Genomic DNA, 11330 nt, shown 5'->3' with positions numbered 1-11330 from the left:
TTTCGATTCCAGTAGAAAGCTGCTTATACTATAGATGGGATGTCTAAGTGTGTCTCTGTGAGTGTGTGGGTGTGTGTGCATGTTTCCAGCGCAGTGCCAGCCTGGCAGCTCATCATTAACTGGGTTGGAGACCTGTGAGTCCTGTCCTTTAGGGGAATACCAGCCAGATTTCGGCTCTCGGGTCTGTCTGCCCTGCCCTTCCACCACGACCACTGTCAACAGAGGGGCTCTGGATGTCAATGAGTGCGGTGGTGAGAATTATTGAAATACTGAAGAGTTATTACTAAAACACACCTAAGAATTACTTAAAACATATAAGATAAACATAAAAGATAGAAAATTACCATTTAGTTTTTAAAAACATTTGGTTTCTCTTTCTCTCCCTCTTTCCAGTACCATGTTCCGCTGGTCATTTCTCCCGGACAGGTCTAGTTCCGTGTTACCCATGTCCCAGAGATTATTACCAGCCTGAAGAGGGCCGTTCCTACTGTCTCTCTTGTCCCTTTTATGGTACCACCTCAGTAGCAGGGGCCAAAGCCATCCAACAGTGCTCCAGTATGTTTCTCTACATTTATTCTTGTCATTTTATTTCCCTTTGTTTTCCTGCTGTTCAGTACACTGCTGTCCATGTTTGTCTTTTGTGCTCACAAAAAGCTTTTTTTGTGGAGAGTGGTTAGGGGGCAGGATACAGTTTAGAAATTTAAACTATATATATTTAGATATTTAGATATTGCTATTTTAACTATGGAACTTGTTGCAGTGTTGTTGATATATTATACGCTGAAAAAAGAGCAATATCACGCTTTCGTGTACAGCCTATAGCGAACCATATATCACAAGTTTCACAAGAAGAAAAATAACAGTAAAAGAACAAGATTTTTTGAAAATCAATCTGAAATGCAAATAATATTTTTGTTTTAAGAGATGCACCATTTAATTTTATTTGTATTCCTAATATGTAGAAAACGCAAAACATTTAATTCGGTTCACTGGATATTGTTGGTCATTTATGTCATTGTAGAAGCTTATTAATGGTAGGCTTGGTAATAGGAAGTATTCTAATATAAATAAATGTTCCACTTCACCTTTAATGTCATATAAAATTATGCTTGTACAAGACCATGGTGTGTAAAGGTTTTCTTCATTCACCAGTGGAATATAAAGGTCATTTTCAGGCTTTGGGTAGGTGTGTGAATGATTTGCAATGAGAATCCAATTCATATATTGGAATCTGATTCTCTGTACACACTGGAAAAAAAGTGCCTCAGTGTGGAAAAGATGAGGATGATGAATGCCTCTGGAAAATGTTTTCCAGTTTTGACAGCAGAAATTCCCCTCTTTCATATCTTTTTTATGTGTGTTGTGCTTATTCTGTCCGTTTCATTTTCTAATTTCTTTCTCATCATAGCTTTTTCCCTCTTTTCTCTTGGTCTGACTCAGGCTTTGGCTCTAGTTTGCTGCCTAAAGAGGAAAGTGAAACTGCAGCGCCAGAAGTTGTTTTGAGAAAGGATTATCAAGCCAGTAGCCAGGTGAGTCGTCAATCTCAGTAGTTGGTAGTCAAAACTGGAAATGAATCTTAGTGTTTGGAACACATGTTGTGTCCTTTAAAGAATTTGGAACCTATAAATTTATGAATGCCTGTGAATAAAAAACTAAATACCAAGTATCTGATTTTAAGGCAAGATGGCACAAATTACATTTCACAAAAGTAATGGATCATGCTATAGTTTAAATTGTACTAAAGAAAGTTCCTGTATCATTTTGTTTGAAGATGTCAACTGATTTGCTATTTTACTCTTTATGAAATGACATTCAGATATGTTTTTGGTTAATGGTTATCCTTACTTTTTGTTGGTGTCACAGCACCCCCTGCAGGCTAAAGTAAAACAGCTGAAATTTTTGTTCTTTTTTTATCCTGCAGATGTTCCATGAATGTCTTCTGAATCCTTGTCAAAACCAAGGCACTTGTGAGGAAGTCGGCGTTGGATATGTTTGCACCTGTGTTCCAGGATTCACAGGTTATCATGTTCTGTAGATTTAACTCACAAGTAATATTGAAAAACCAGCTGTTATGTTCGGTCTGCTTTTGGAAAACAACATTGTAAACCTTTATAGTTGCCCTATGTATTGTTTTCTAATACTTTCTGTAGTTCTAAGTACTGCAATGTGTTTCAAGTTATATTTAAGGCAGCTCTGTTGAGCCAACTAAATTTGGTTTAATAATGCAGTTAGTCTGGTGTTACGTTATATCATTTTGATAAATTAGCCTCTGTGGTTGAGATGAAACACTGCCCATTTTTTGCACATTTTCCTCATTCATTGCCTTACAGGAGCCAAGTGTGAGAGCGATATTGATGAATGTGATTCTGCTCCTTGTCAAAATGGAGGCTTGTGCAGAGATGGCATTGGAGATTTCCAGTGTCAATGTCAGCCTGGGTTTGTAGGTAAGAGAAAAGTGAAATAAAGTGAAAGTCACGTGACATTCAGCCAAGTATGGTGACCCATACTTAGAATTCGTGCTCTGCATTTAACCCATCCAAAGTGCACACACACACAGCAGTGAACACACACCCAGAGCAGTGGGCAGCCATTTATGCTACAGCGCCCAGGGAGCAGTTGGGGGTTCAGTGCCTTGTTCAAGGGCACCTCAGTCATGGTATTGCCACAACCTTAGGGTTAGGAGTCAAACCTCTCCAACCATTAAGTCCACTCACATAATCTGGCATTATTTTAACTTCACACTGGGGAATCCCAATGTAAAATTTTTAGGCAATTAAACCCTAGATTCCTAACTGTTGAGGGAATTTGTCTAACTATTGTGATGGGTTGAGCTGTCTCTGAATCTCTTGGGCCTGGCAGTGGAACTACACAAGCTCTCATTCTCAGAACCTTACAACACTTTTTCCATTCAGGCCATTGTCTCGCCTCTTTAAAACGTGGCCACGTTTAAGCATGTGGCTGTCCTAGATATTGAAGTGTTTTTGTTCTTTTCAACTGTATCTGTGTATGTGTCTGGGGTGTTTTGTTCGAGGCAGCAAATTGAAATTGAAAAGAATATAATTGACAGTACGAAGATAAAATTAAACTGCTTACTTTAATCAAAAGTAACAATATTAAACATTAACCACTTTCCACTTTTTGTGCTGTTCTATTGTTGATGAAATGGAAATGCGTAAAAAAAAATATATTTTTCCTTTATACTGATAAAATGTGTTTAGTGACATCATTAAAATAGTATGTTTTGTTGCATCGTAAAAGAAGATTTGATATGACTTAAGGTTTAATAGATAGTATGGCAATACAACTTATGATAGGAATATTGAAGTATTGGTTGCTTGTCACAAGTGCGAGGTAAAATTATGTTTCATATGTTTTTGAGTGAGCTTGTGTCTTGTGTTGTGTTTTGTCTCTGGGAGGCTTGATGTGTGAGGCAGAGGTGAACGAGTGCAACTCTTCTCCATGTTTGAACAAAGGACTCTGTGTGGATGAAGTGAACCACTTTACATGTAGCTGTCCAGATGGATTCACAGGTTCACTTGCATATAATATAATTTATATTATTTATAATACATTAAAGTGGAAGTTCTTAAATTGTAGCACACCAATCAAGTTACAAGGAATATCTTTGTCATTTACATCCAGGTTCCCGTTGTGAGTTGGAAATAAATGAGTGTGCTTCCGATCCATGTCAAAACGGAGGTGTTTGTAAAGATTTGGAGGGTGGGTATTTCTGTACATGTTCTCAGGGCTTCACTGGCGACAATTGCGAGGTTGAAGTGGATGAGTGCTACAGCGACCCCTGTCTGAATGGAGGAACATGTGTGGACGCTATCAATGATTTCAGGTTAGTGAAGAAGCTGTTTCTTTGTAGAAACTGTTTATGGATATGCATTAGGAGGATGGTTATAATGTATTGTATTTGTTACCACTGATATATGATAGATAACAGACTTTGTCTCACATTTGTGTCCAGGTGTGAATGTGTGAATGGATACAGAGGAAGACTGTGCCAGGTGGACGTAGATGACTGCGCTCCAAATTTGTGTTTGAATGGTGCGACCTGCGTGGATGGAGTGGCCACTTTCACCTGCCGATGCCCTCCTGGGTTCAACGGAACCAGGTGTGAGACAGGTATAGAGGGAAAGAGATGAAAAAATAATGGAAAGTCATCATCAAAGAGAGAAGTTTTACAAAGGCTTATTAGAGATAGTCTTTGTATTTTCCTATTTTACTCTGTAAAGCTGCTTTGACACAACCAGTATTGTATAAAGAAGCACAATACAAATAAAGGTGACTTGACTTTGTGTCACTTTAATTGAGATTTAATTGAGATGCATTCCCAGAAAACTGTGGAAAAGTCCTAGAAGCACTTAAAAAGATTCAGTAGAGTGTTAACTTTCACACCCTGCTATACAGAGTCTATTTTTCATAAATGTTTTCAGATAAAGTTTGATGTACTGATTAATAACAAACTGTGACTTTCAGAAGCAAAAACTTCCTCCCCAGTCAAAAATGATAATTTCTTAGAATTAATCTACAAAAACATATGTTTTAGACTTCTGCATCTTTCTGATGTCTGACAGATGAATGTTAATAATACAATTATTAAGGATTTATTTTTATAAATAAAAATTAGATAATTTATACACACACATACATACACACACACACACACACACACACACACACACACACACACACACACACACACACACACACACATATATATATATATATATATATATATATATATACACACACACATACACACACATTATTGTATTTTGTGTTAAAACCTAAATAACATTACAAATTAATATCAGGGCCCCAAAATATACTGATAAGATATCATGTATAATATGACTCCTTGATAATTACATATTATCTGTGGTCTTTTCCCATTTTTTCAAACAGAAATGTCCTCGTCCTTTGATCTGGAGTTTGAAGTTTCTGGTATCCATGGTTACGTGTTGATGGACAGTCACATGCCATCCCTTACACAGATCACATGTACATTTTGGATGAGATCATCAGACACTGTTAATTATGGAACTCCCATCTCTTACGCTGTGGAGGGAAGTGACAATGCCTTCCTCCTCATTGACTACAATGGGTGAGAGCTTTGTTTAAAAGTTGCAAAATTTGCATTTATGCGACTAAATTAAATACATGCCATGACCTGTTTAATATTTTAACATTATGTAAGTTCACTTTACCTACACGTTACTCTTGTTTAACGGTCATTCTTTTTTTTTCTTTTTTTTTTTTTACATTCTCCTCTTTTCCTCTCCCCTTTTGTTTCTCTTACTTTCAGGTGGGTCTTGTATGTTAATGGCAAGGAGCGGATCACCGACTGCCCAGCAGTAAATGATGGCCTCTGGCACCATATTGGTGTATCATGGCGCAGCAAGGATGGTGATTGGAGAGTTTATATTGATGGGAGCCCTTCAGACGGAGGGAAAGGACTATCAGCTGGCACTACCATACCAGGTTGACCTTTTTACCTAATAAAGAATTCAAAAACACTGTCAGTTCAAGACACTTTCATTGCTATATGGTGCTTTAAAGAGAATATGTGTCCAGAAACTGAAATGTTTGCTCTATACTTATGTTAAACAGGAGGGGGTGCTCTTGTACTTGGACAGGATCAGGACCAGAGGGGAGATGGCTTCAACCCAGTGGAGTCCTTTGTGGGCACTCTTAGCCAGCTTAATATATGGAACTATGTTTTAACACCACAGCAGGTAACAGTTTACACACATTCCTTATTCTTACTCTTAAGTTAAAAGAGAACAGAGATAAAAAATCTGCACTGCTCTGAGATCGGAAAATAATCATATTTCTACTATTCTCAGATCAAGTCTCTGGCCAGTAGCTGTCCACGTGATCTGCAGAAAGGGAACGTGTTTGCATGGCCTGACTTCTTAGGAGGGGTCACAGGCCGAGTAAAGACCAGCAGCAAGAGCATTTTCTGTGCTGGTAAGAATCAAGTCAAGTCAAATATCATGTGTGTGCATGGGAGAACAAAACACTGCAGGCCTTGTAGTGAATTTTCCTGAATATTTCTACCACACAGTAACAACAGTACTCATTTTTTTATTTGATCAAATGTATTCTTATATGTAACTACCTAACTCACATTAATAATTATAAACTTTGAGGATAATATATATATATATATATATATATATATATATATATATATATATATATATATATATATATAAAACAGTGCCATAAATATGTAGTGGTGAGAAAGTGTAACATTTGTTGTCCACTGTTTTGGTCTTTTAGACTGTGCCCTGGTGGAAGCCTCTGTTCCTCGACTGCGCTCATCCAGTAAAGCTGTGAGTCCGGGCTCTAAGGTGCAGTTCTCTTGCAGTCCTGGGTTCTATCTGGTGGGGGAGCCAGTGCAGCGGTGCTTAAACAGAGGTCAATGGAGCCACGCAGAGCCAATATGTGAACGTGAGTGATGGGAATGCACAGATATACAACAGAGGACACACAAATGTATACGCTGGCTGTTTAAACCACCAAATGTTAAAAATGACAATTACAGCCAACATATACTTATTCTGTACTGATGTACAATCATATAACTTCAAACACAGACAAATGCATACCGTAACACAAATAGATGCATGTACTTCATATGCACAAAATGTAGTATTAACATTACTCAACATTTGGGAAGTCGTGGTCTAATGGTTAGAGGGTTGGACTCCCAATCGAAGGGTTGTGGGTTCTAGTCTCGGGCCGGACGGAATTGTGGGTGGGGGGAGTGCATGTACAGTTCTCTCTCCACCTTCAATACCACGACTTAGGTGCCTTTGAGCAAGGCATCGAACCCCCAACTGCTCCCCGGGCGCCGCAGCGTAAATGGCTGCCCACTGCTCCGGGTGTGTGCTCACAGTGTGTGTGTGTGTGTTCACTGCTCTGTGTGTGTGCATTTCGGATGGGTTAAATGCAGAGCACAAATTCTGAGTATGGGTCACCATACTTGGCTGAATGTCACTTCACTTTCACTTTCACTTTCATTACCCAGGACCATCATTAATCTGTACCAGGGCCTTTCTCTTTATCTGTAGGTGTGGAATGTGGTCCTCCACCTGACCTGGAGCATGGACAGTATCATGGAGAGGACTTCTATGCTGGGAGCACAGTGCTTTATCAATGTAAACCAGGGTTCTACCTGCTAGGGGAGAAAAAGATGTTATGTACCATCAATGGTAAATGGATTGGCATCCCACCTGCATGTTTGGGTAAGAGATACACAACAAATCAGGGAAAGAACCTGAAAGAGGGGTTGAATAGACAATAGGTCTATACCGGAATGATCAAATATCACTGTACACAGGTGCACCTGGAATATCATTTTACACATTGTTTGTCCTTTGTTTTTGTGTTGGTTCGTGCTCATATTACAGATGTGGATGAATGTTCTCTGGGCTCTGAATGTGATGAACATGCTAGTTGCCAAAACACTGATGGCTCTCATATATGCACCTGCATACCCCCTTACAGTGGAGATGGAAGAAACTGCACAGGTAACGCTTAAATATCCTCATAAATTGGATATTTAAAGTTTCCACAGATACAACAGATGATTGCGTTTCAAGCCCACACGGTTACATGTTTATTATTAACTGAAGACAATTATTTTAGTTTTTCTTTACTCTAACTAGAGCCAGTAAAATGTAAAGATCCAGGTGTTCCTGAGTTTGGGCACCGTGAGGGCAGTAATTTCATCATGGGCAGTGAGGTGGTCTTTTCTTGTGAGGAAGGCTATGTTGAGTTGATTGGCTCACCTCATCTATCCTGCACAGAAGAAGGAATTTGGAAGGGATATTTCCCATACTGCAAAGGCAGGGCTATAATTGTTTACATATAGTGCTTTTCCACTGCATGGTACGGCTCACTTTTGTGGGGTTTTCCCACTGTGTACAGTACCTAGTACCAAGTATTTTTTTAGGAGCACCTGTGTTGAGGTTCCAAGCGAGCCATGCCGATACTAAAATGTGATGTGTAAGCACTGCAGGTCACTGATTGGTCAGCAGCAGCCACCTCAGTATAATTTTTCACACAAATTCACACTTGCTTTAAACGACTGCACATGTTACTTGAAAAAAGAAATGGCTGTATCCTTCTCAGTAGATGAGCTGGCAGTGCTATTATAGCGATAAGCTGATAAGCACCTATAAACTACCATTCAGCTTTTGGGGTTAGTAAGATTTGTTTTTAAAGAAATGTATTTTATTCAGATAGGTAGCTACCATTAAAATAGAAAAAAAAAAAAATATATATATATATATATATATATATATATATATATATATATATCATCACAGTTTCCACAAGAATAAAAAGCAGCACAATTTTTTCAACATTGATAACAATAAGAAATGTTTCATGAGCACCAAATCAGCATATTGGAATGATTTCTGAAGGATCATGTGACACTGAAGACTGGAGTAATGGCTGCTGAAAGTTCAGAAAATAGGTTGCATTGTAAAATGTATTAAATAAGAAAACAGTTCTTTTAAATTGCAATAATATTTCCCAACATGACTGTTTTAATGCATTTTTATCAAGTAAATGGAGCCTTGCTGAGCAGAATAAAACATTAACATAAAACATAAAATCATACTGATCCCAAACGTTTGAACAGTTGAATAGCAAATAACAAAACAATGCAAGCACAAATGACAATTGCTTAAACATAACTCATGTTTTATTCTTCACTAAAATTAAAAAAGCCAAGCTAATGCTAATGGAAATATAATGGAAATATGCTGAATGTTATTGGTAATAGTAACAAACTAATTAGAGCTTGTCTTGGGATCCAAATGGTTCTATGTAAATGTAAATGTAATCCACTCATACACAACACACATACATTGTTTCTCAATTTCAGTGGGAAACTGACCTGATTCTAGAGATTCCTGAGTGTTTATATATAGGTACCTCATAAACAATTGTTCAGCTTTTTTGAGTCCATGTTAATAGAACAATTTAGTATTTTATAATACCAGCAAACTGAACATTATCCTGAACATCAGCCAGCAGCTTTTATTGGGCTTTTATATCTTGTCAACTCATCTCACATTGCTGTATGTCAATCAAAGTTACATGTATTTTGTTTTGGAGGAGTCCCACACTACAAATGCATTGTTTGTTTTACTAACATAAGATAATTTAAAGGGGTCATGAACTGAGAAATATATTGCTTTGTTATTACAGATCAATAGATATATATACTATGCACCATAATACTAATAGTATTATAATGCTATTGAGTATTTATGCACTTGTAACCTAATAATAGGAGCGTCCATCTGGGAAGGATGTAGGCTGTCAAACATACACAACTGCTAGCCAATCATAGCAGTGGCCATTTACTCCAGCCACACCTATTCAAATAGAGCATTCCCATGAGGGCAGTCAAAACAGGACAGAAAATAGCCTATTACTTTTATATTATGATGTTTTTGATGTAAAACTTGATAACATTATTAGTGGACCTCAAAGAGAACATTACAAAATAATAAAAAAGGTGGTTCATGACCCCTTTTAATGCAGTAATGACAACAATTACTGTCTGAAGTCTGCATTTTACTGAAAACACTGAACATTAGCTGTTTCTAATGATTACCCCCAACAGCCCTTTCCTGTGCACATCCTACTCTCCCTGAATATGGAATCATGAAAGGGTCAAACTTCACATACGGAAGCAAGGTGACTTTCAGGTATCACTGTCACTGTTAGATGTAGAGTCAGTTTCTAGAGGTATTGTATAGCTAACTTTAATAGATCAATTTTAATATGGGAGAGACTATTTCTGTTTAATAGCATAATGAGAAAGTACAATATTTTTGTGGGTTGGTATGCAGATATTCTTTGCATTTTCTGCTCTGCTGCAGTTGTGAGAAAGGGTATGTCCCTCAGGAGCCAATAGAAAGCCAGTGTCAAACGGATTTGAAGTGGAGCAGAGAGCCCCATGTTTGCCAGCCTGTTACCTGTGGTGAGCCCCCATTGGTTGATTATGCTGAATATACCCTCAACGGGAAAGTTTACCTCTCCACGCTAACGTATACCTGCATAGAAGGATACAGGTAAAGTATGATACATCTTTATCCCTTTATGACTTTATGAAAATTTTAGCAAGCGCAGTATAGGACAGGGGACCAATATTGGCATGTGTGCCTTACGTTGGCAACCCCTGCTATAAAAAATAAAAAAAATATTCTGAATGGTATGGTTGATTTTAAGACATTTAAATGTCTGAGAATGCATTGACTTTCCCTTTTCTTTTTGTTTTCTTTTTTTGTGTGTAAAGTTTGCAGGGTGCCATGGAACTGAAGTGTGAGTCATCAGGAGAGTGGGCATCTCCTCCCCCTATCTGTGCCAGAGTGGACTGTGGCAAACCTCCTCCTTTGAAGGATGCTGTGATTAAGGGTGACAACTTTACACTGGGTAACATGATCACCTATGTTTGCAAAGAGGGGTAATTAATTTCATATATGCATTTTTTTTTTGTTGCCAACGGATTTGATCCATTTGTGTGATGCCCTATTAAATATCTTTTTCGGTCACTCTAGTAATGACATGATTGATTTGTAAAATATTGTCTTATTGTAGATACACCCTTCTTGGTGTAGACACTCAAGAATGCCTCCCAAGTGGCAACTGGACTCATTATTCTGCCCAGTGTGTGCCTCGGTCTTGTGGACCACCACCCCAAGTTGACCATGCGTTACCTGTCACTGGACACCAGCTTTTTGGGGACACTGCTATCTACTTCTGCGATGATGGCTACACTGCTGGTAACAATACAAAACTGTTCTGCAATGCCCAAGGTGTTTGGGCACCACCAGATGGATTTGGCATTCCTCACTGCATTGCCGACTTCTGCCAGCGTCCCCCGGATTTACCTCACGCCATTCTGGACTCCATCAACAAACCAAAGTATTTAAGCAACACAGAGGTCAGCTACAAGTGTGAGGAGGGATTTGTTCTCAACACAACAGGAACCCTGAGGTGCATGATAGGGGGAGAGTGGACACCCTTGCCTTTGGATATTGGCTGTATGCCTGTCAGATGCTCAAAGCCAGACAGTATTAAGAAGGGCTATGTAAGTGGGGACAATTATAGTTTTGGAGCAGTGATTGCGTACAGCTGTGACAAAGGATATTTTATTCGCGGAGAGAAGAGGAGAATTTGTAAAGCCAACGGTGAGTGGGGAGGTGTCTTGCCCATATGCCAGCCTATTTCTTGTCCCAGCCCACCTCGCTTGGCAAATGGTTTTATCCAGGTAAATACAGTACCGTCTC

At 38.5% G+C, this 11330-nt stretch overlaps 1 protein-coding gene across 3 annotated transcripts in view; it reads left to right on the top strand.

Moving 5' to 3' along the window:
- The window catches only part of LOC113052116 (sushi, von Willebrand factor type A, EGF and pentraxin domain-containing protein 1-like), a 53278-nt gene that overhangs the window by 32175 nt on the left and 9773 nt on the right, over positions 1–11330 (top strand). For all 3 annotated transcript variants that reach the window (XM_026216456.1, XM_026216457.1, XM_026216458.1), the window contains 19 exons: positions 90–251; positions 394–555; positions 1441–1529; positions 1922–2018; positions 2331–2444; positions 3417–3530; positions 3643–3844; positions 3974–4131; positions 4915–5113; positions 5315–5490; positions 5620–5744; positions 5856–5979; positions 6295–6465; positions 7089–7262; positions 7428–7547; positions 9662–9746; positions 9921–10112; positions 10337–10504; positions 10639–11311. In XM_026216456.1, the coding sequence (XP_026072241.1) occupies positions 90–251; positions 394–555; positions 1441–1529; positions 1922–2018; positions 2331–2444; positions 3417–3530; positions 3643–3844; positions 3974–4131; positions 4915–5113; positions 5315–5490; positions 5620–5744; positions 5856–5979; positions 6295–6465; positions 7089–7262; positions 7428–7547; positions 9662–9746; positions 9921–10112; positions 10337–10504; positions 10639–11311 (3305 nt within the window). The remainder of the gene's footprint in view (positions 1–89; positions 252–393; positions 556–1440; positions 1530–1921; positions 2019–2330; positions 2445–3416; positions 3531–3642; positions 3845–3973; positions 4132–4914; positions 5114–5314; positions 5491–5619; positions 5745–5855; positions 5980–6294; positions 6466–7088; positions 7263–7427; positions 7548–9661; positions 9747–9920; positions 10113–10336; positions 10505–10638; positions 11312–11330) is intronic.

Source organism: Carassius auratus, chromosome 32, assembly GCF_003368295.1.
Source record: "Carassius auratus strain Wakin chromosome 32, ASM336829v1, whole genome shotgun sequence".
Lineage (NCBI taxonomy): Eukaryota > Metazoa > Chordata > Actinopteri > Cypriniformes > Cyprinidae > Carassius > Carassius auratus.
This window is presented reverse-complemented; position numbering and strand designations above follow the sequence as displayed.